Genomic DNA, 25,670 nt, shown 5'->3' on the forward strand with positions numbered 1-25,670 from the left:
ACTGAAACATACTGTTATTTAGTCCAGACGAGAGGGAAAGCAGCGGAGGCCTACGGTGAAGGGTGAGCAGAAAAGCAAACGCTCAGTCAGACAAGCTCTTTGGAGAGGCTGTGGAAGGTTCAAGCTGTGTTTGCTTGTACCTTTTTTCAAATGAGCAAGGTACTGCTCGCGCAGGCTGGGCGACCCGCAAGTGTACTTTTCAGCAACCTGCGCAGGGTTCCGATATTCCCAGTTACACGGGCTTTGACTGGGGTCCTCCCGGGGCAACCTAGGAAAGGAGCGAGCAGCTCCTCATCCACCTCCGCCGGTTCCGCGCCTCCTCGCCACACGCGCTCGCTGTCAAGGAACGGTCCCAGCAGCGCCTCCTCCAACCGCTGGGGGGCGCGCTGCCCAGGCACTGCCCGCTCCGGCGATGGCGGCGAAGGCTTCCCCCCGCGGGCAGGGGCCGGACGGGCCGCGCCGCCATATTGGCTGTTGTCCTGTCTCAAAGCAGTAGCAGCGGCGGCGTTGGCGGCAGCAGGGGGGAGCGACAGCGGCGTTGGCGGCAGCGAGAGCGCGACAGCGTGGGGCGCGGGACCGGCATGACTCGCAGGCGGAATAAGGCGGTAGGCGCGGCTGGGGCGCGACGGGAGCGCGCGGGGGGAGCAGCCCCCCCCGAACCGCCCGCGCCCCCCGCCGGGCCCGGCCTTCCAGAGATTCCCGAGGCGGCGGCGGCGAGCAGCGCGGAGCAGGGCAGAGCCTCACAGGTACCGGGAGCGCGCGCGCCCCCCTATCACGCATTGCCCCCAGATCCGAGCCTGCATCCACACCCCTTTGCCCGTAGATCGCCTGCCCCGGCGCATCCATCTGCGGCGCGATCCACCCTTCACCCAGATCCCCACTGCACTCATCCTCCTGCGCTCTGATCGCAGCCATCCGAGGTACCCTTTCGTCCTCACTTCCCCCACCTCCCGGAATCGCCCTCCTGAATGCGGTTCCCGCAGCACCTTGCTCGAGCACCCTCCCATCCCACCATGCATGTAGCACGGCACCCACAGGGCTCCTTGCAGTCACTTCAACATCCACCTTGAATCAGGGCTTGTCTAGCTCATGACCCAGCAGAGTATGTGCGTGTGTGTGTCTTCTAGCTTCCCCCACCCCTTCGCTCAAGCCACCTGCTCCCCGTATATCCAGCACACGTCAGGCCCAGATACTTACCCCAATGCCCAGTGCTGTCTTCTTTCACCCAGCCCATTGTTACATACGGCGCTCAAGCGACACACCTCAGACCCTATATGCTGTACTTATAGATAGCATGCCACCTTTTCACAGAACAGGGCATTTTGTAGCTCAGAATGCAGAAGGCTGCTTGTGCTTTTGCTTCTGTGTCTGTTTCTAGCTTCTTCAGGGAAGTGGTATTCCATATGTTGGATACACCTTTTACTGTATTAACCCCAGCACCCAAACCAGGTACCCAGCTTTCTTTGCTAGAGCACCTACACATTCTTTGTATGCTGCATCTTGTCTGTTTCCTTGTTACATCTTTATTAGACCAACTGAGACAGGCCTTCTCCATCAATGCCTGCAAAGGCTCAGCACCTACACCCCAACTTTCCATTTATGTTTTGAGCCCTTATCCCTGTTTCATCTGCTCTTCTGTGGTGCCCTGCCCTGGGACCATGCTGCATCTTGTCCTTCAGATTGTGTCTGGGCCTGTTTTAGATAGATGCATGCATCCCCTCCCAGCCCATAGTGAGACAGTCAGCTGGATCTTGTGCTGTCCAGACTTTTACTAAGCAGCAAAGAGAGCGTTCCATGACAGTGGAGTAGGTACTAGTGCAGTTTGCCAAGGAAAGAGATTTAAAGCTGTTTTGCAGTGATGGTGGGTGGGAGATGTGTGGATAGGCAACTCAGAACTGACAGCAGACAGCATTGACCAGTACTCTGCAGAAGGTCACTCAGTAAGTGATGTCCTGCCCTCCAACCACAACTGAGTTCCCAGCTGGATCTTGACATTAGGGTGAATTTGCACAGTGACACAGGGTTCTTGTGGGTCAATTGAACAGCAGCTGTGCTGCAAGCAGAATGCAGTTTGAGCCGAAGAAAGAGCTAGAACCTGGCATGGGCAAAGGAGGATGTTCAGCAGCCAGTCTGGTGCCCACTGGGCCTGGTTTGGGATTGCTTGCATCACCCCCACTGGCACTAGGCAGACAGTTGCGCTCTCTCTACCGTTAGCCATGTACTCTGAGGTGGCAAATCCCCAGGACAGCTTTGTGTTAACTAAGGATTGTGGAATTAGCCTTCTGGGAAGCCAGGCTGCTGTTGGCAGACAGCAGACCTGCAGGAGCCTCAGCCAGAGTTGTACAGAATATGCGAAAACGAGGGTTTGCCTACATACTGAGCTAGTTGACAAGACGTTCTCAGCCTTTTGAGGGGCCAGGCTTCTGTTCTTGTTTACACACATTCTACAGCATGACTATCAAAGGCTGTTTGATGGGGATTTTAAATGAAATAAGCACAGAACCAGTTTTAACCATGGACAGGATGCCATTCACTCCAAATGATATTTATGTGGCCCAGTGTGCATAAAGAATGTCACACTGCATTGGTTGAAAGTAGTCCCACTGTGCCAGGAGGGCAGCAACCCTTCCCTGCCTGCTTATGCCTCCTAGTCTTCACCTGCTGCAGCAGCTACTGGCTACTGCAGCAGCTACTGGCTATTTATTCATTAGATTTATATCCCTCTTTTTCTCCTCTTACAAGGAAGGTATCTTACATGCTCCTCTCCTCTCCATTTATCCTCACAACAATAATCCCTGGAGGTAAGGTTAGGGAAAGGGTAAGTGACCAGCTAAAGTAAGCTTCAAGGCCAAGCAGGGGGACTACAACCCAGATCTCCCTAGTTCCAGTCTAACACTCTAACCACTACATTACCCTAGCTTTCTATAAATGCCAGTGCATTAGCGCCTGATTCAGTGCTCAAATTGTGGGTGAAAAGGTGGGGACCTTAATGAAATTCAGAAGCCTCCATCTGTGACAACTTGACTGCATTTCCCCTGATTTTATCCATGCTGTGCCCTCCAACCACCTAATTATATTCGGAAGAGTCTGGCATAAAAGATAACAGAGCCAGTCCTTCTTTGGACCCTCTAAATCAAGTATTGATCAGACCCCCTGCAGAATATGCCATCTTTGTAATTCAGAAAATAGAAATGAGTGCACAGATGAGCTCCTTGCTACAATGCATCATGGTAGGGTTGGGAGCACTTAATTGAAGCTTACTGCCAAGTAAGTGTATATAAAATAATCACCTGAAATTTCTCGCCTTGGTGCTTATGTAGTGCCTCAGTCTTCGTGGAAAACTAAATTTCAAAAGACCAGTATGAAAATGTACAACAAAGAGGTCAGTTAAGATGCAGTGTGGCCACTTGGGGATTGGCATTGGTCTGTCTACCTGTAGCAAAGTTAGGTAATATTCAGTCCCTGCCCCTGTTTCTCTTCTGCAAGAAAGCATGAGTTCTTGCTGCTTCTCACATGCATGCAAAAATATGGCACTGTATCCCATGACTCTGGGAGGGAAGACAACTAGGGAGTTACACAGTTTCTTGCTTTCAGTTGGGAAATGGAGAGTTGCCACCTTGAAGTAGGTAGGGATACAAGTTACCCAACCCCACTTTTCACTTTACAGACACTCTTCTCTTCCAACATCTTGTGGAGTGAGCCCTTTGCCAAACTCCTGGAATGATAAGTAGTGCCAGTGCAGGAACTGGGCCTTGAGCAGATTGGGCAGAGTAAACCCACTATCTGTTCAAGGAATTTGCATGACTATCTTCATCTAAGTTGAGTTATATGATTTACCTGTTTGAAGTAATGTCATTACCTCTGCCTTGTGGAGGTTACAACTCAGGTTCAGTCATACCGTTGTGTTAGAATGTTATCAAGAAGATGCAGCTGACTGGCAGAAACACCTGTGGAAAACACACATTAAAGCAGCCTTGTATCCAGTAGGCCTTCAAAGGCCTAAATCCAAATGCTGAGGAATGATGTTAGTCTCCATTATCAAGAAAGATGCTTATGAAATCATCTGGTTCAGGCAAAGGATACTGGAATGTATTGAGATATTCAGTAGAACAACAGTAGAAATTAAAGACAGGAACAGTTAAGCACAAGGTAATTTGCAACTTTCTTAAGATCCATTATTATTACTGTAATCCATTTCATAATGATGCCATTTCTGTATCTCCCATATTTTAAACACATAATACTCATTGGAAAGATTAGCTTGTTGCTGGCTTAAGAGCAATTGACAGAGCTATGGCACTAACAGTTCCCAGTATAGTGAAATGTAGTTTAAAGTTGCAGTGGAAGTTGGAAGCCCAGAATAGGCTTCCAAATCCAGATTGGCCAGAAGTGCTACTTTGGGAACAAATCCTCAAGACTGGAAGTTGCAGCATCTGAAGTGCCCAGGCATTACAAACATATTCGCAGAGCACTGCTGATGAGTAAAATGGAGGGACCATATGTTGGTGAGAGGGTATATGCTCTGCAATTGCAAGATCATAGGGTTGGTCACTGTTATCTCCAGGTAGGACTGGAGTACCCCCTGCCCCACATACACGTGTGCATACACGGCACAGCCCTGACAATCTGTTGTCGACATTGTGATGACAGTACTGGGCTAGATGAACCATTGGTTATGTCAGATTCTTATGTTCCTAGTGAGCAAAAGCAGTGGCATTTGAGCCATAAGAAGGGGTCATTATCTGTTTGGACACAATGTAGGGATGAGGTAGCAGTGGGAAGAATCACTGAATTAAAATTTCACCCTTGTTGCTTTCTGGATGATTCTTGTACATCCAGTCATGAAAATTCAGCCCACTTTTATGGGAAAGTGATTTGTTATTGCTTTGGAAATTCCAGGTGATCAGATGAGTTTTCATGGTTCTCCTTCAGAAGAATTAAAGTTTCAGAAAGGAAAAGCTGAAGACAGAGTGAATTAGTATAGATTTTGCATTTGTTGTCCTTGTCCTGTCTCCATCAGAGCCCTTGTTCTGAGCATAAGATGAGGACACACTAACAGACTCAACTAGATAGTATGCTTGTAAGCATCACCAGGAATAAAATTAACATTTAGCGTTTCTGTAGTGTTCTTAGATGCTCAAAGTGCTTTATATCCAGTTTCATTTATATCAAGCCAAATGTTTCTTCATTTAATCAAGAAATATAATGATTAGTAGCTCAGGGAGTTAGAGGAGATAAACAGAAGACTGCCTGCTACAAGTACTCTGTGAAAGGGACAGTGCAGCTATAGGAACACTTGGCAGGCTATCTAGTGAGATTTAGGGACAGCATTTCTCCTTCCTTTATGCATCGTTGAAGCAAAGCTAAACTTTGATAAATGCATATAGAATCTGGACATATACAGCCCCCATACATATATTATCCCTTCTATTTGAGGGCTTCTGCAGCAAACTGGGAACTGGTACAGAGCAAACTGGAAGTTGATTCTTGCCATTTACAGCATCCAGAGCAGAGCTTCAGTGCCTTTAAAAGCTGTGTAGCAAGGAAAGTCTGCAGATGCATCTTCTCTCACAGCAGCCCTTAGAGAAACAGCATTTACAGATCTTCTCATTTCTAAGTAGATTTTAAAGGCACAGGAACCTGCACTGAAACTGACAACCCTGATTTCATACAGTGAGGCAAGTTTTTCTTGTCTGTTCCTTTCTAACCAATTAATAGTGCAGTGGCAGAGCTGACCTTCACAGCACTTCTTAGTGAGCTGTGTGGAGGGTAACTTACAATAGTCTAATTAAAGTAATTAAGAAGAAAGTTAGTCCTCCATGCAGAAAAAAACAGGGATGCTGCCAGATAGTACATCAGAGTTAATATCGAGCAAGTGCTGGAAAGGAAGCTACCATTGCTAGTACAATAATGATAATAATAATCCCACAGGCTTACAGTAGGATTCTGATTTTCCATATAGTGTAGAATAGAGGAAGTACTTGTCTATATCTCATTGTGTAGCATTGCAAACAGGTTCATTAGCTTTAATATACAGAAGAAATTTAGATCGTTCCTAATTTTTGATAAAACTTCTCAGAGGCATAACTGTCAGCAGCTGAATTTCAGGATGCCCTAAGCAGTAAAAGGTGACTGCTGTCACTGGAATTTGAGCAGTGAGTAAGCTTCCTATCAGAATGCTGCCTTGTTATCACTTCTGGTTCTTGTTTGCAGTTAGTTACCAGTACTCAGACCAATTTCTGCTTAACTGTTGCACCATCTTTGACTGACTCCTGTTCACTTCCCATTGAATTGGACAACAGACAAACCAACAGTTTGAATGAACAGAGCTGCTTAACAAATCCTCTTCTCTCAATTGAAGTACCAGTTATAGTCTTGCTATCCAGGGCCATGATCCAGAGGTGCATTAAGTGGAGTTATTTTTGTATGTTTCTTTTCAGCAGCTGTCACACCAAGTCAGCCTTGCAGTTGGCAACTGCCTCTGGGTGAGCACCCAAATGGCCAACTGCATGCCAGCAACTAAAGCATTGCATGAGAATACTACAGTGCTTGGCTTGGTACAAAGCCACAGTTTGGGGACTGGATCTGCTTTTCTGCTTTTTACCTTAGAGAACTAATGGCTCCAACGCTTCCGCACAATATATGAAACCTCCAGGTTGTGACATTTTCTTTTGCAGAGTCAAGCTGCAAATGCCGCATGTGAGGCTCTCCTCCGCTTACTAGTGTTAGGTGCTCCAGTTTGCTGTGATGGATGCTTGATATTATGATCGTGGAAGGCACTGGCAGTTCAGACAAGATGCAGAAGACCGTGTAGCAAGCACCTATGTACAACCAGCTGCACATCTGGGGCACCGGGGTCTAATCCTCAAACCAGATCCCTCATGTGATGTTTTAGGCAGTGGAACAAACAGTGGATGTTTTGGCCACTGTTCTTCCTGCCACTCCGTAGGAAAAGATTAGCTGGTACTTCAAGCAGCACTTCAGTAGTACTGGCTGTCCTTGACAGAGATAGTCAGGGATCAAATTATCATCCTCCTCCTCTCCTCCTCTATACTACCCCATTGCCAAAGCTCTCTGGGCAGTTTACAGCAAGGTTCAAAACAAAACTATAAGAATACAGTGCAAATAGCAACTATGTTAGAAGACTTTACAGCAAGGTTCAAAACAAAACTATAAGAATACAGTGCAAATAGCAACTATGTTAGAAGACTTAACATTACTTTAAAATAACTGAAAAATACAGTATACATACAATAAAAAGACCCAGCAAGAAGAAATACCAGGATAATCCCTTCAGACCCTTAGATAACCAAGAAATCTTTAAAAGGCCTCCACATGGAGGGCTGTTTTGACCAGACACTGAAAAGATGTCAAATTTGGTGTCAGGCAAGCCACAATAGGGAAATTGTTCCAAAGAAGGGGGGCCAGCACAGAAAAGGCTCTCCCCCTAGTTGCCATCCTCCAAGCCTCTCGTGGGGTTGGCATTCAGGAAGGCCAGAGTTTGATCACAGTGCAGGGTAGATTAGAGTTGGGAGAGGTGTTCCAACAGGTGTTGTGGTCCCAAGCCATGTAGGCCATTATTGGTAAAAACCAGCACCTTGGATTGGGCCTGGATGCCTACAGGCAACCAATGCAGGCAGGCCAGAAGTGGTCTGATATGTTCAGACCTACGAATCTCAGCTATTCTGCACCAGCTGCAGCTTCTGAACTGTCTTCAAGGATAGCCCCACCTCCTTCAGACAAAGGGGCAGACCACTCGGCTGCTACCACTATTTGTCTAGGAGACAAAGAGATGGCACAATGCTGATGTCAGTGTAAACAAGATGTAGTGGCACATATACAAATACTTGCTGCTATTTGGTCCTAATTACTAGAAGTCAGTCTTTTTATTATTTGTTACATATATCCCGCTTTTTAAATGTAAGGCAACTTACCTACGTTTTCTCCTCTCTGTTGTATCCTCGCTCTGTGAGGTGGCTTATGCCGAGAGCTGATGTTTGGCCTAAAGTCACCCAGTAAGCTTTATGGCAGAGTGGGGACTAGAACCAAGGTCTCTTGAATCCCAGTTCAACACTCTCACCTCTATACTCTTGCTCTTTGTGTAGCTTTTTGCTGGAGGACAGCAAGATTGGATTCTTTTATCCTGAACAGACTGTGTAAGGCAATGGAGGGAAGGAGGGCAGAGAACGAGACATCTCATTTTCCTTCACTTCTAGCAGCACAAGTATGTGGATAGCTCTCTCACCCCCAATAGGCCATATATGCTTATAAGCCAAGAAGTGAGAGCTATAGATGCAAGTTGCTTTGCCCTCACCCCCACAGACATATTTTTAATGTTGAGAGATGTGCACATTTTTTCTTCCAGAATTGAGCTGTCATTAACCTTTTACATCTAAGACATTGAGTTGGAAAGAGGCTGAAGCAGAACCAACTTTCTGAACCAGTTTCTAAATTCCCAGTTTCAAAAAGCCAGTCAGATGCCAAATCTCCTGCAGTAGGGATTTGCTCCAGTATGCACATACAGGTATTAGTAACTCTTGTACCAAAATGCTTTTCAAATCCTGGGATGTTATAAAGAAATGCACAGTTCAGGTATTGCGCTTACACCTGCTGAAAGGACATGGAGTCCCCACACACTTCTTGATGAAAAGCCAGATTAGACAGAAAGACACTGCAATAAGGCCTTAAGGATTATTTTATTTCATTTTAAATTTTTATTTCGTGCTTGTGTGTGTGGGTTTTTGTCTGGGAGAACTGGGTGAGTGAAGAGTAGTGCAGGACAGACAAGGAAGGGAAACAAGGTAGGGTCTCTGAGGGGTTCCCAGTGTCAGGCCAGGAGATGGCCTTGGTGGGAATCACAGGTGTTGCTGTCCGCTGCAACAGCTGCGACATGTTCGCCCTTCTCCCTCAGGAGAGGCAGGGATATACTTGCCCGCAATGCAAGCTTGTGACCCTGCTAGAAGAGGAGGTGAGGTGCCTGAGGGCCGAGAGAGCTCTCCAGGCACCCCCCCCCGAGCAGCCCCCCTCTGGACAGAGGGTTGAGGGAGAGGCCATGGGAGGAGCAGCTGCGGAGACATAGAGGTATGTCACCCACAGGAGGAGGAGGCCAGCACGGCCTCCTTCTCCTGGCACCAATCTGGAGCTGGGAAACAGGTTCTCTCTGCTTGGGGAGGCTGGGGCTGATGAGGACTTGGAGGACCAGCAAGAGCCCCAGCCTGGGACCACATGTGGCCAGGTGGCCACTGCAGGAGAGGCGAGGGCCAGGGCATGGCCACCTACCACCACCGGGAAGAGATGGCAGCGGGACTCCCCGCTGAGGGGCACTGAGGCGGCGGTGTGCCTCCCTGACCTTGAGGCAAGGGAGGTCTGTTGTCTGCCGGGCAGACGCATATGGCATGTGAAGGATAGATTGAAGCATCTTGTTCGCTCTGGGGGTCACCAGCCACTTCTGGTGTTCCATGTGGGGACAAATGACATAGCCAGGCGGGGCATGGGTGGGATCACCAGGGACTTTGAGGCCTTGGGGAAGGAACTCAGGGACTGAAAGGCCCAAGTGGCCTCCTCATCTATCTTACCAGTCTGGGGATTTGGGCCAGGCAGGGAAAGGAGGGTCGCTGAGGTGAACAACTGGCTTAGGGTGTGGTGCCAGAGGGAACGTTTTGGGTTCCTTGACCACAGCACCTGGTTTCTTGCCAATGGACTTCTGGCAAAGGATGGGTTGTACCTAACGAGGATGGGGGAAACATCCTTCAGAAATGCTCTAGTGAGCTTTGTCCGGAAGACTTTAAACTGAGCCGGGGTGGAGGTTCAGGCCCCCCAGAAATTTGTTCTCACTGGACAAGTGAGGGTAGAGGATCAGGGCTCTGGAACCAGGGTGTTAGAGGTACTGCAGGGGCTGACAAGACTCCTACGAAGAGGAGGCCAGTATCAGGGAAGATGGGAGGAAGGAGGAGGCTGGGGATTCCAAAGAAAGGAAGCTGTGGGAAGGAGTTGAGGTGCCTGTACACCAATGCTAGGAGCATGGGTAATAAGCAGGAAGAGCTTGAAGCTCTCCTGGGAATAGGAGGGTATGACCTGGTGGGGATCATGGAAGCTTGATGGGATGAAAGGCAAGACTGGAATGTGAACATAGAGGGGTATCATCTTTTTAGAAAGGACAGGAAGGGAAAGAGGGGTGGGGGTGTGGCTTTATATGTCAGGAAAGGGATAGGATGCAGAGAGAGAGAATGCAGCACAGATGGGGATTCGGCAGAGGCAGTCTGGGTGAAACTTAGGGGTTTTGACAGGGAAAAAGACCTGACAGTGGGGGTATGTTATCACCCTCCAGGTCAACTTGAGACCCTGGATGATGTCCTGAAAGATGAGATTCTAAGGATATCTCGGGGGAGGGACAGAGTAATTATGGGAGATTTCAGTCTCCCGGATATTAGTTGGGAGACAATCTCAGAGGTGAAAGCCAGGTCTTGTCGCTTCCTAGATGCTATAGAGGGAGGGTTTTTCACTCAGAGGGTCCGAGAGGTGATGGGCGGGGGGCATCCTTGACTTTCTTTTGACCAACAGGGAGGAGCTGATGGATGAGGTACAGATTAGGAGAGCTCTGGATGCAAGTGATCACTCCATCCTTTGCTTTGAAATCAGGGGAATGGGGATGCGCAGCAGGTCGAGCACTAAAAGCTAGGACTTCAAGACAGCCAGCTTTGGCTAACTGAAGGCCAGACTGGGGAAAGTCTTCTGGGATAGGTTACTGAAAGGCAAGGGAGTTGAAGAGGGCTGGATGGCACTCAAAAGGGAGGTTTTGGAGGCGCAAGCCTTCACGATACCTCTAGTTAGTAAGGTGGGGAGGCGGAGGAGAGTGCCGCCATGTATGCGAAAGGAGGTGGTTAGAGGGATTAGACGAAAGAGGAACCTCCGTAGAAAATGGGTACTGGGGGAAATAGACAAAAGGGTATACCGGGAGGAGGAGCCCCGTTGCAGAAGGATTCTTCGCAAGGCTAAGGCTGATTAATTAATTAATTAATTAATTAAAACATTTCTATGCCGCCCCATTCGCCAAAGCCTCGGGGCGGCTCACAACATAAAGTTAAAATACAAAAAATAACAATATAAAATAAGTAACAATATAAAATAAGTAACAATATAAAATAAGTCGCCCTGGCCAGATAAAATAAGCAAATACTATTAACAATTAAAATGATGCTTAAATAAAATAAATAAATAAATTATGAGCTGAGACTTGCAAAGAATATCAAGAGCAACAAAAAGGGCTTCTTTCAGCATGTAAATATCAAGAGGAAGGGGAGACAAGTGGTGGGACCACTAAATAAGAAGGAAGGGGATCCAGTGACTGATGCGAGGGAACAGGCTCTGATGCTAAATGACTATTTTGCCTCTATGTTCTCCCCAAAGCAGGACAGGGGAGATCCGCATGGGAGTTTAGATGAGGCTGGGGACTTAGGGGCACAGATTAGAGTCACCCCCTCTAGAAGTTGAGGGGCTCCTCAGGGCACTGGACATTACAAAGACGCCAGGCCCTGACGGGTTACACCTGAGAGTACTTAGAGAGTTGGCAGGGGTTCTCTCACGCCCGCTGGCCTCCATTTTTGAGGCCTTGTGGAGAACGGGTGAAGTTTCAGAGGACTGGAGGGTGGCGTCAGTGGTCCCAATTTTCAAAAAGGGTAGTAGAAGGGACATGGGGAATTACAGACCAGTTAGCCTTACATCCATTGTAGGAAAAACAATGGAAAGGCTCATAATAGTGAGAGATCTAGTGATTCTAGATAGGGAAGGGAGGCTGGTGGCCACACAACATGGTTTCTGCAAAAACAGGTCCTGCCAGACAAACCCTGTGGAATTCTATGACAAGGTTTCAAGGTGGCTAGATGGAGGGGATGCAGTGGATGAGGTTTACCTGGATTTCAGCAAGGCCTTTGACAAAGTGTCCCATGATATCCTGGTTGAGAAACTGAGGAGTTTTGGGATAGACCAATGCACTGTCTGATGGATTATGGCATGGTTGACTGACCGAAAGCAGAGAATAACTACTAGTGGGGAATCATCAGGATGGCGGCCAGTGACAAGTGAGGTCCCCCCAGGGTTCTGTCCTGGGACCAATCCTGTTTATTCTTTTCATCAGTGACATGGAAGAAGGGGTGACCAGTCTGCTGATCAAATTTGCAGACAATACTAAAACCGGGGCAGTGGGCACAACTAAGGAGCAGGTACTCCAGATCCAAAAGTATCTGGACAGAGTATGGAAATGGACAGGAGACAACAGGATGGCGTTCAATGTGGATAAGTGCACTTGGGGCATAGGAATGAGTGTAATACGTACAGGTTAGGGGGACAAGTGGCTGGAGAGCAGCACTTGTGAAAGGGATCTTGGGGTACTGGTTGACTGCAGGCTAAACATGAGGCAGCAGTGTGGTGTGGTGGTCAAGAGGGTGAATGCAACCCTTGCTTGCATAGCCAGATGTGTGGCTTCTAGATTGAGAGAGGTATTGTTGCCACTCTATACGACTTTGGCGCACCCGCAACTGGAGTATTGTGTTCAGTTTTGGGCCCCTCGTTACAGGAACGATATAGCAAGGTTAGAGTAAGTGCCGCGTAGGGCCACAAGGTTGGTGGCCAATTTGCAGGGAAAGCCATAAGAGGTGAGACTGAGAGAACTGGGTCTTTTCAGCCTGGAGAAGAGGGGACTCGGGGGGATCTGTTGGCGACATACAGATATGTGAGGAGGTGTCATGTGCTGCAATGGAGCGAAACTTAGGGAACCAAGGTTCAATTTAGATGCCAAGAAGTACTTCCTGACGGTTAGGACCCTGAGGGTATGGAATGGGCTTCTACGGGAGGTGGTGGAGGCCCCATCAGTGAGGATATTCAAGGATAAGCTAGACATGCACATGGTCGGCATGTCTTGAGTGGAGCCGGCTGGAGCTGGGGGTCAGACTAGATGGCCTGGGAGACCCCTTCTGACTTGCTCTCTTTATATGTTTCACTTAAGGTCTCTGTCCTTTGCCTACACTAAGATTCCATTGTTACTACTAGCCATTTTGATCCATTCACAGGTTTGGGTCCTTAAATTGCTCCTTTGTTTCAGATGACCCATCAAGAAAGGAGCACAGAATCACAGGCAATTCTATGACAGGAGAATTATAGCAAATCAGTCTTAAATTGCTAGCATTTTAGATGTGATAGTCAATAACAGAATGGTTGCAAGCCCATCTTCACAAAGGAAACATAAGATAGTTCTTCCTATTCTCCTTCCCCTGGCGCACAAGGCATTGCTTAAAAAGGATGTCAATGTAATAGTTTAGAGATACAACAAATTTAGAGGAGGAAATACAAGGAAAGATAATCAGATTTGCAGATGATACAACACTGGGTAGAATAACAAACGCCCTAAAAGACAGAGCAAAGACCTAGGACAATCTTGATAGACTGAACTGAAAGCAACAGGATGAGATTCAGTAAGGACAAGTGCCAAGTCCTCCACCTAGGAAAAAGAATCCAAATGCATAAATACAAGATGAGGAATACATGGCTCAACAGAACTGAGAGAAAAAGACCTGGGAGTTATTGGGGACAACACACTAAATATGAGCCAACAATGCGATGCAGCTGCAAAAAGGGCAAATGGTATTTTGGATGCAATAATAGAAGTATTACTTCCAAATCATGAAAAGTAGTAGTTCCCCTGTACTCCTCCTACTCAGACCTCATCTGGAATACTGTTTCCAGTTCTGGGCACCAAGATTTAAGAAAGATGCAGAAAAATTAGAAGGCATTCAGAGGAGGGCCATAAAAATGGTCCAGGGTTTGGAAACATTGGAGAGACTGAGAGAACTGGGCATGCTCAGCCTTGAGAAGAAAAGACTGGGGGGGGGGGACATGATATCCCTATGTAAATACCGCAAAGGCTGTCACAAAGAAGAAGGGCAAGATCTCTTCTCACTGATACCAAAGTCCAGGGCACGGAATAATCAAGTCAAGCTGCCACAACCCTAAATCAGGCTAAATTTCTGGAAAAGTTTCCTCCGTGCCAGACTAATACGACAGTGGAACCAGTTGCCTAGAGAGGTTGTGGACTCTCCCACACTGGAGACATTCAAGGTGAAATTGGACAGTCATCTGAGTGGGATGGTGTAAATTGGTGACCTGCAACAGCAGGAGGTTGGCCGTGATGGCCTTCTTGATCCCTTCCAACTCTACTGCTCTGTGATTCTATGAAGAGGGGAGAGGGTTTGAGAGCAAGAAAACACTAAACAGTGCTAATGCATTATGTTTGGACTGCTCATATAGTGTAGAGCACTGCCATTCCCCAACAATTTGTAAAGCTAGAAACAGAGCAAGTCAGAGGGGTCCTCCTGGGCCATCTCTTCTGACCCCTGGCTCCAGCCAGCTCCACTCATGACTTGTCTAAGATGTGCATGCCCAGCCTATCCTTAAACCCCCTCACTGATGGAGCTTCAACCACCTCTCGTGGAAGCCAATTCTATACCCTAGGAGTCCAAACCGTCAGGAAGTACTTTCTGACATCCACCTTGAATCTTGTTTCCCTGAGCTTTGCAGCTGGAATTCTTTCCTCCCCTGTATCCCCTTTGCCATTCAGTTATGCACTGTGCTCAAAGCCAGAAGCTGTGCTCAGATTTAAAAATTTAGATTGTATAGCAGGAAAGAGACATAACTTGACTTCATATACCTGTTGTACCCAGTGTTAGTCTTATTTGCAGTAGACTTGCTGAAATGAATTAGATCTAAGTTAGACTAACACTGTATATGACCATTTGTGTTAACTGCCAAGACACAACTAAATAGATGCCCTTTTTATTCTTTGATATGGAAAAATAGGTCATGGTCCCATTATTATTATTATTATTATTATTATTATTATTATTATTATTATATTTCTATGCCACCCCTTGCCAAAGCGTCGGGGCAGCTTACAACACAATAAAATACATTGAAATACAATAGAACATAATAAATTACCATTAAATACAAAAATACAAAAAATACACTGAGTTTCAAACATAATAATATAAAATGAAAATTAACAGTATAAAATAAGTAAATAAATAATATAGGAGGAGAAAAGAGAAGGAAGAAGAAGTTGTCCTGGCTAGATCATATATTTTAACAATTAAAATGATGTTTAAATAAAAACTGTAGTCATAACAAAGCTTTCAAAGCAACTTATATCAGATCATCATAGTAAGAACCAAGTGTCAAATAAAATAATTCATTGTCTGGACGGATTACTTGCCCTTTTGTTTACTATAGTCATTTTTTGCTTCCTTCACTGTTTGTTCAGATTTGTCAGCTGAAGTAAAGTGAGTCTGTTTATCTGCCTCTTTATAATGAACTTAATAAACTACATGTTACTAGACCACAATAAAGCTGTCTTAGGATCTTGACATACAAAGTACATTACTGTTAAGTTCCTTATTAGAGTACTATGCTATTGCCCTGTTACAGTAATATGCAAGAACTAAAATATTCTAAAAAAAATAGTATATATGCTTTTGTCATAGCCTCACCAACTAACGTTTCCTCCAGGTAAAATCAGCTAGAGGTCTGGCTGATAGCTCTTCAGCTTTAGGAATTGCAGCCCTAAATCAGATGAATATTGCCCTATCTTTACCCTCACAAGCCTCCCTACTTTAAACACCTGTGTGCTTCATTTTCTAAACAGCAAGTGAATCAACCACACCTTGGAGAGCACCATTACACTTGAGATGGTAACAGTTTCCTACAGGTGAGGAGAATCAAAATTAGTCCATTCACAAGAGATGGGAAGATGCTGTCTAGCCTCAGCCTCTCCACTTGACCAACTGGCTCTTCCAACAAGATAGTATCTCACCTCTAGGAAAGCGAGTCCCTTACTAGTCAACAAACAGTCCCAGTGGGGATATGCATCTCAACGTTCATCTTCCAGGACTGCTATGCTATAGAGGGGATTCACTTTTATGCTATGGAGACACAAGCAAGAAAAATAGGCTCATTTTTTGAAGGCTACAGGAAAAGCAGCCTCTCTCAGAGCAGCAGCACTGAAAATCAGAACTAGCTGTGTTATTACATATACCCTCACTCCCTAAGTATCTAAACAGGCTTCTCTAGGGGCTTACTACTTTCCTTTCATGCCTTAATATAGTCTCTAGTGCTAGCAAGAAGAATAGCATAAACTAGCTAGAACCTGTTACACCCAGGATCAGTTTGGAGCTGCATGTATTTGAGCCAATTGGTAGTTAATAAACTCTACAATAGATTCTAAAGAAAAATAGGTTCTTTGGCCTAGCTATATTCCAAGCACACTTTCAGAGACTGGAGAGAGCAAAACAGTATTCACCTTCTCCTGTATAATTCTTCTAAAAGGTGGCTATCCTATGTAAAGTGTTTGAGGATTTGCTGAGTATATTCGGTTGTTCTGTTTGCTGGTTGGGTGCAGGGCCAACTGAAATTATAAATACAACTCTGGTTAGACTTTGGCTTTTATATAGTGTGTTTTGGGAGCTGGGATGGGATGGAAAAAATGCTTTAAAGAGTAATTGTGTGAATGTTACTTTTCTAAATACTTTTTTTTTTTTTTTTTTGCTGGAGTTAGTACTTGTTTTATAAGGTTGGTGGATTTATTTGTTTTCTGACTTGAGGTGGACTAGCATTTTCTGTTTAAGATAAAACTGGTTGAAAGAAGTCCAGAATTGATTCAGTGTACTGAAGGAAGTCTCTTAATAGATTTAACCCAGTCTTACTGTGGTCGTTCTGTCCACTAGCTGCTATGGGTGGTGTTTTGCTAGAGAAATTTGGGATAGACTTCATTTCATTTTCAAGGTGATTCTGGGCATTTTTACTTTGTGAAGGTGAGTTATTGTCTGTGTACCAGATAGTAAAGTTGGAGATATGTCTTAGACTAGAGTACGTGAGTGTACTGCACCATGTGCCTGCAACCTTGATGATATTTGTAGAGAGTTCTGAGTGATACTGGTAGGATTGCATTCCTTTCGAGTAACTTTTTATAAGAAGAGTTGTGAGTCCTGCCATGTGGAGAGGGAAGGCCAAGGATAACATTAAGATAAGAGTAGCATATACAGAAACTTACAAAATTAGTGTTAAAAGATCAAAGCTGCCCTCTTAGGCACATTTATGTGGGAGCAAGCCCCATCAAATGCAAGGGGCCTTCCTTAAAAATTAGCATATACCTGATTGGGCTGCATATGGCATTGGTAGGTCCCAAGCTAGGTGTAAGTGCAAATTACTGAAGAATTAACAGGAAATACTCCTGAATTGTTTTTCTGGGGTTGAAGTTGATTATTACCTTGGGAATCCAAATATATCAGCCTCTCTGATCTCTGGTACCATCTATCATAAGAGGTAGTTGCGTGCTGTGAGAATATCAAATATACATGGGTTGAGAGAAAGGCTTGTAGGACAACTGAGTGAGTAAGGAATATGACTTTCATGTTCTCTGTAGGAACCAATTTAGGCTTATGTTTTATGTGAAAGGGTTTCTCGAAGCCCACAGAATGAGATGGATCCAAAAGCATTTGAATATAATGGCTAAAAATCTGACAACACCCAATGGGAACTGTGCTAGTCTGGAATCAAGTGCCATGCTACTTAGAGAAGTTTTGATTCTGTCAAATGTTACATCTGAGGAGTAATCCCCTGGGAAATGCATGCAGTTTCCTCACACATGGTTACTTAACATACTAAAAAAATGTGGAGAACACAATATAGCACCCAATTTTCTGGCCCTAACAGGCAATTTAAAGTGATTGGGTGCTTGGAAACTGAGGCACCACCCTTAGTGAAATTATGTGTCAGACCTTTTCTTACCAAAAGGGTCTCCAACCCCATGGTATATGTAGGTTTTTTTAGAAATATTTCACTATCCTGTACTATAACTAGGGTTCAGTATAGAGACCCCTGTTATAGGTGGTACAGTACTATGGGAACCACAGCATCTTGACTTTCATGGGATGGTCGGGTTGCTTTTGTAAAAAAGGTATCCATCATATTTTTGTCGAAGTCCTCAAAGCAATGTTGAATGCAGTACATGCAAGACTGCAAGAGAGTATACTTAGTTAGCTTCATGGTTGAGCAGGACTATTTGATTCTGGGGCTGTGAAGATCAAGGCTATGATGGGTCCCAGAACTAGTCATTTATGCTTGGCCCTCCTACTCTCCCTCCAGAACTGAACTTGCACATGACATTTTTATGCACATACAGAGTCAACAATGCAAAACTATCCAGAAACATTTTAGTACATTTTTAGTTGAAATCGATTGGAAAAATGATGAATCTCTTCCATGGCAGAGAACTCAAATATAAGTAAAAGCTTCCCCCACTATAGCATAAACACAGAAAATATAAACACATCAAAAAGTGCTCTCTCTCTCTCTCTCTCTCTTTTGTACACATACCCGCTCAGAAAGAGTGACAGACTCTATCACTAATATACAACAGCCTAACAAGACTGGCAATGAGAAGACACAGTAAATGCTTCATATATCACGTCTCCTCAGCCTAGCCTGCCTTATAAGATTGTTGTGAGACTAAAAATATTTTTAATCTCTGGGGGGAAAGTGGAACATAAATGTAATATATTAAAGTAAATAATTGTATGTCAGAAGAACATAGGGTGGTCTTAAGTAATGTTCATAAGTAGCCAGCTGTGCACTGAATGCTGCCTATATTCATGCATTTACATGCATGTGCACTAGTAATGAGATGCATCCAGTACCCTACTTGGAAACATCTTGCAGAGATCCTGGGGATGGAGCCTGAAGTCTGCTACCAACCCTTCTAACTCATATGGAACATTAACAGTCTGGAAGAATGGCCTCTTCTCATATGATGCCCCACCAATATGTCTGTATCTTCCACACAAGCATCAACTCAGAGAAATGTTATCAACAAAGCGTCCTATGACCCTAAAAACTAACATACTTGAGCTTCTATGGACTAGCCCACTTTATCACATCTTACAGGAAGTTTATTTATTTATTTAGAAAATTTCTATACTGCCCTATTCGCTGAAGCCTCGGGGCGGCTTACAAATAAATCAATTAAAATACTATAAATTAACAATATAAAACAAGTTAACAGTATAAAATAAGTCGCCCTGGCCCACGAATAAAATAAATACCATTAACAATTAAAATGACGTTTGAATAAAAAGGTCTTCGCCTGGCGCCGAAAAACAACGACGGCGCCAGGTGGACCTCTTTGGGGAGCGCATTCCATAGATTGTGCTTACTGTGTACACTGACGTATAAGGCAACTCATGTATAAGATGAGATTGGTATTTTGGACTGTTTTTCTGTTGTATGTCATATGTTAGGCATATACAACAACCCCCAAGTTTTGCTTTGCTATTTCTAGTTTCAAGGGTCCTCTTATATGCTGGTATATATGGTTATATCTCTACCAAAAAAGCACAAACATCTCTAGAAAAAATGCAAATATCTCTAGAGTCTTTGTGCCCACTGAGAGAGAAAACGTGAGAGTGAGCCTGGGTAAGTGCTGAGACAACAAGCATGGCATCCCCAAATAGAGTCCCTAGAGAATTTCACTAAAGATATTCATGGGTTTTCCACTTCATGGGGGTTCTGCACCCCTAACCTTTGTGAATGTGGAGGGCTAACTGTACAGTATATCGTGTTCTCTACTAGCTGCAGTTTCAGGCATCTGCTGGAGGCTTTGAACCTGTCCCTCGTGGATACAGGGGTCCTACTGAATGATGCACATTTTTCACCTGGCATATTTGATGACCCCCCCCACACACACACACACACATTTTTCCTTGCTATTTCCAGTTTCAAGGGTTGTCTTCTATGCTGTAATATACGGTATATACAGTGCAGAGATGGGACAAATTCTTAGAGGAGGCTCCTAGCCTTGTCGGCTCTGTGTTACCTCTGTTAAGGGTACAGCAGTTGCTGAAGAGCATGGGAAGGAAGAGGTCTCGTACCCATCCTGTTTGAGCAGTCCCATGGACAGCTGTGAATGGAGCGCTGGATTGGATGGACTATTGATCTGATCCAGCATGGCTTTCCTGTTTTCTTATATGGTGGCATTGGTTGTAGGAGAATTGTAAACAGTGGGGTGCCACAAGATTCCTTGTTCTTGCTTCTTAGGCTAACACAGCTACACTCTAGTGTTTATTAATGGCACAACCTTTTTATCTGTCTACTCGGAAGAAAGTAGCACTGTGTTCAATGGGTTTCACATCAAAGGATGCGTGTATAGAATTGTAGCCTTATTACAAAATCCTAAGTATGTCTCCTTAAAACTCCATTGTGCTCTATGGGACTCTGAGAATGATATGCACGCATAATATTACAGCCAAACCCCCTCTTTTGCACTTCTCTGCCCTGTTCCTTCTTTCAGGTAACTATAAAGTACCGAATGAACACAAGGCATAAAGAAGTTTAAGCTGGATGGCTAACGACGCTTATTTACTGGGGAGTTGGTGTGTTGCTGATTTCCTGCTGCAGCGAGTGGGAGGGACAGGATCTGAAGTGAGGGGTGGATGAGCAAGGGTAAAACTCTGTCATCACCACTGCCAGAGCTGGAAAAAAACTTAGGGAAAAAACCACCATTCACATTACTTGCCTGCACTCAAACACAACTTCCTGGGACTCCAAAAAAGTGGTTTTCTTCAGAATGAACCAGAAAGTCCCTTTTGCCCATACACTTTTCTCTATAAACAAGTGTTGCTCATAGCCATGACTTCATTCATTGGCTAAACACACTGAAAGGTGGTAGCAGGCTCACATCTTATGAGATGATTGGGCAAAATGGTTGTTTCTCACAAAACACTGGCAAGCATGTGAACGTTTTGTTTCCTATCAGGTTCTACAAGGGCTAGAAACTTGCTTTTAAAAATTTGAAATCTAGAAACCTAAGATAGATAGTGGGCCATGGGCTGTAGCCACTTTAACCCTCTGATTAATCTAGCTGTATAGAAGTGTTATGGACTTTGAGTGGTGAACTTGCTTGGACAGAAAGCTCACTGTAAGAGAGGTTCAGGCAAAAATCATGAGTTCAGAGAAGGCAGGGGGTGGGGATCATGGGGCATTATGACTAGCCTTGCTTTTCCCCACTGCTGATGGGCTTTTATCTAGCTTCCTGAGAGACAGTACAGAGGTATATACTAATTTATTACTATTACATGGCATTTATATCTCACCTTTTGTCTTCCTGTGAGGAACCCAAGGCAGCTTTATCTAGTCCTCCTGCATTCCGTTTTATCCTCACAACAGCAACCCTGTGAGGTAAGGCTGAGAGGGAGTGACTGGCCCAGAGTGGGGACTAGAACCTGGGCCTCCCAAGTTCAGCACTCCACCCACCATACCAGCTCTCAGGAAAGAGAAAAGAATTCCTATGCATATGCACAGTGCTCCTCCGTGCAAGGGGGGGGGTGCTCAACTGGCTCAGGATTCCCCCTCCATATGGAGGAACTCTACCATGTTGATTGGGGCCTTTCTCATTTGTGCCCAGTGGAGTGTTGGGTTGGCAACAGGGGTTGTGTCTGCTGGGCATTACTTTCTTTATCACTACTTGGGAGAAGTTCTTATAAACACCCTTAAGGATTGATTTATTATTATTATTATTATTATTATTATTATTATAACATTTCTATGCCGCCCCTTGCCGAAACCTCGGGGCGGCTTACAACACGATAAAATACAATGAAATACAATAGCACATAATAAACTACCATTAATTACAAAATACAAAAAAATACATTGATTTACAAATATAAGATTAAAATTATCAGTATAAATTAAGTAAATAAAAATGTAGGAGGAGAAAGAGAAGGAAGAAGTTGTTGCCCTGGCCAGATCATATGTTTTAACAATTAAAATGATGTTTAAATAAAAAGGTCTTTACCTGGCGCCAAAAAACCAGTAACGACGGTGCCAGGCGGACCTCTTTGGGGAGTGAATTCCATAGGTTGGGTGCCACCGCAGAGAAAGCCCTCCTCCGAGTACTTACTCTCCTAATTTCTTTCATGGAGGGTTCCCGGAGAAGGGACTCTCCCGCAGATCTCAAAGGGCGGTCGGGCATATACGGACGTAAGCGCTCGTTCAGGTAGCCAGGACCCAAGCCGTTTAGGGCTTTATAGGTCATAATCAACACCTTGAATTGGACCCGGGCTTCAATGGGAAGCCAGTGAAGCTGACGGAGGACTGGAGTCATGTGAGCATAACGCCCCGTCCCCGTCAGCAACCTGGCAGCTCTATTTTGCACCAATTGAAGTGTTCGGACTGTCTTCAGGGGAAGCCCCACGTGAAGCGCGTTACAGAAGTCTAGGCGGGAAGTCACCAGCGCGTGTGTCACCGTCGCCAGGCAGTCGTACTCCAGGTAGGGGCGCAGCTGATTAATCAGCCGAAGCTGAAGGAAGGCGTTCCTCGCCACCGCTGTCACCTGAGCTTCCAAAGAAAGCTCTGGGTCGAGGAGTATTCCTAAGCTGCGGACCTTATCCCTAAGAGGGAGTGTTGCACCATTCAGGACCAGGTCAAATCCACCCTCTCCGAAACCTGATCCGCCAACCAACAGGACCTCCGTCTTGTCTGGGTTGAGTTTCAGTTTATTTGCCCTCATCCATTCCCTTACCTCGGCCAAGCACCGGTTCAGCACAGCCACTGCCTCACCTGGATTAGTGGAAAACGAGAGGTAAAGCTGGGTATCATCAGCGTATTGATGATTCCGCAGCCCACACCTCCTGATGACCTCTCCCAGCGGTTTCATATAGATGTTAAATAGCAGAGGGGATCGAATGGAGCCCTGTGGTACTCCATGGCATAGCTGCCATGACGTAGAGACATGGTCCCCCAGCACTACCTTCTGGAATCGACCGTTGAGATAGGAGCGGATTTACCTGCTGGAAGGCTCCAGCTCTGGGGAAAACTACATTTCCTGTTTCTGCAGAATCTGGCCGTGAAGACTGCTCACTGGCTGGTTCCTGTGATATCACTGTCACTTCCTCCACTCACACTTCAGGAGTTTAAATTTTATTTTCTTAATGATCATGCATGTAAAAGTAATAGGGCTATGAATGAACACTCAAGTGACTGAACATTTATGTTGTATTCAAAAAACCTTTTGTTTCAACACAGACTGCCTGCCTGAACTAGGAGGAGGGCACAATGGAGTCCTGAATCAAAATTGCATTAATTCATAACTAATCTGTCAAGAGGGTTGCAAAGATTTGGGGAAGCTCAGCTCAAGCTGTGTAGAAAGAAAAAGAGTAGGGGATTCTGAGATGCACAAGTGATCTCCTTGCTGTGTAAAAATTGAAGTGGAAAAGCACTGTAGGAGAATTATTCTGCACCAAGCAGTGAATATTGCTCAGATCAGCCCTAGGACTGTCTGGTGATATTCAGCCTCATCTAGGACCTGAGAGAGGAATAATGGTGCTAAATTAAGAGGATGGAGCAGGGCTTCCTAGGCTCTTCAAATTCTTTAAGGGAGTAGGAGGCTCTCTAAAATGGGTATTGGGAATCTATTTGATATATAGCCAGCTTCAGGAGGGAGGATTCACATCATACCTTACTCCAGGTCATGCTGGCAAGAGCTTCTGAGAGTTGTAGAGCAAAATAATGGGAAACTGAAATTAAAATGGAAACTTCCACCCTTCCCTATTTTTGATTATGTCAGAATGAGAATTTTAACATGTTTTGGATATTAAAATCATCTGGTCCCAATGGGTTCCTAGTTGAGTGGCATAAAACATTTTCCAGCTTTTTGGATACAAAGTTTTATCAACATTATAATTACATTTTTGAATTGGGCTCTCTTTGGTCATTACTAAATGATGCTTACATTAGTGTGATTTCTAAACCTGGCAGGGATCATACTTAAGGTGCCTGCTATTGATCTGTTTCATGAATTACTGTTATTATTGAAATATTTTGCAGTTTTGGCCAATAAATTGCAACAAGTTATTGCAACACTAGTATGATCAGATAGAAGGTCAGGCATTAAAATATGCAGGAGACTGATAAGCTTCAATTAGCTGCTGATATGAACAGAGTAGACTGCCATTGCTTCATTGGACACTGAAAAGGCCTTTGACAAATTTCATTAGAAGCTTATCTTTGTTACATTGAGAAATTTTGGCTTTCCTATAGAATTTTTTAAATGGGTCAACATTTGATATCCCACCCAAGAGCTAGAGTGAACAGCAATCATCTTTTCTTTTTCCTTTCTTTTTTTTCCTTTTCTTTTTTTCTGGTACTTGAGAGAGGTTTTAGACAGGGTTGCCCACTTTCTCCATTGATAAAAATGTTTCTGTTTGGTGTGAATAGTAATATCCACAGAATAATAATATATAATATAAAATAACAGAATAGTAATATTCATGGTTTTGTCTATGACCATTTAGACTTAAATTATCCTTTAAGGTGATGATCTTTTACTGTCCATCCTGAAACTCAAGTCATCTGTTCCAACTTTGATGCAGGCGATTAATCCTTCAGGTGATTTGTTTGGCTATTGAACTACCTGGTAAAATCTAAATTGATGACACTTGAAGATACTATATCTCATTGTGTATTACCTAATTTGCAATTTTGATGGTGTCCAGATCTTATTACTTATTTGGGACTATTTATTGCCAGATAGATATCTCAAAGGATTAAGCTAAATCTAAGTAAATTAATGCTGTATCCTGGGATAGATGGGTATCTCTAAAGTTGAGCTTGTAGGGTAAGAGTAATACACTTAAAATTAATGTTGTATATAGGGTTGTGGAATTTCTTTGTATCTGACAAATATTTTTTAAAACTTAATGATTTGTACTGTGGGGTCCATTCCCACCATAAATTTCTTTGGAAAGGCTGGAATTTCCCATTAAAGAAGGCAGGTTTGGCCTTCTACGTTTTGCTATATATCATAGGACTGATTTATTGATAAGTACTCAATTTTTATCTTTTCCACTTAGATTAAATTATCTATCATTGTCAGTTCTGGAATATTTATGTCTAAATTCTCTTTGAAATGATTGGCATTAAAGTCTAAGCATGCTAAAATAGATAAGTTTCCTTTTACAGTTACAGGAGTGAAAGAGGTTTGGTGCATAATACCATGGCAATTGAGTCCATTTTCTCATGATTCTTTGGGGAAACTGTGATTTAAAAATTGGTGGAAAACATTCATGTTGTAGATTTGGACAGATGAATTGATTTTTACCTTGGATCAATTAGTGTGTGCTGATACTAAGTTAATTTTTATTCTTAGTTTTGCATATGTTTTTCCTGCTATGAATGAATTGCAATTGCAAGATTTGTTAGAATCTTTAACAATTTTATGCTTAAGAGTTTCCCTCACTATAGGAAGCACCTATTGAGGTAGATAATTTGTATCAAATCACAATCTGTATTTATAAATATTTTTAACAGTGAATAAATACCATACACAGTGTCATAAAAAGATAAAAATAGGGGAGTGATCATTATTTTTACATCTGTCAGACATGTCAATGGATCTTGGGTTACATCTTATTCAGCAAAAATTTTGTGTTTATTGGATATTGTAACATCCTCTTAGTAGGGCTTTGATTAAGTTAGCTTACTGCTGTAGGTGTAATAGCATAAATACTTTCCTTACATATTTTGGCAATAATATTTTGGCAATGTCCTCTCTTTGGACAGAGGTCATAATA

General features: G+C 44.1%; 1 protein-coding gene across 4 annotated transcripts in view; it reads left to right on the forward strand.

Annotated features, from left to right (window-relative positions):
• Positions 1 to 514: 514 nt before the first annotated feature.
• The window catches only part of FAM193B (family with sequence similarity 193 member B), a 43,676-nt gene continuing 18,520 nt past the window's right edge, over positions 515 to 25,670 (forward strand). For all 4 annotated transcript variants that reach the window (XM_044450909.1, XM_044450908.1, XM_044450910.1 and 1 more), the window contains exon 1: positions 515 to 746. In XM_044450909.1, coding sequence (XP_044306844.1) covers positions 582 to 746 — 165 coding nt within the window. In that variant the 5' untranslated portion in view covers positions 515 to 581. The remainder of the gene's footprint in view (positions 747 to 25,670) is intronic.

The sequence above is a fragment of the Varanus komodoensis genome, unplaced genomic scaffold, assembly GCF_004798865.1.
Source record: "Varanus komodoensis strain SLA01 unplaced genomic scaffold, ASM479886v1 scaffold6_1, whole genome shotgun sequence".
NCBI classification, from domain to species: domain Eukaryota; kingdom Metazoa; phylum Chordata; class Lepidosauria; order Squamata; family Varanidae; genus Varanus; species Varanus komodoensis.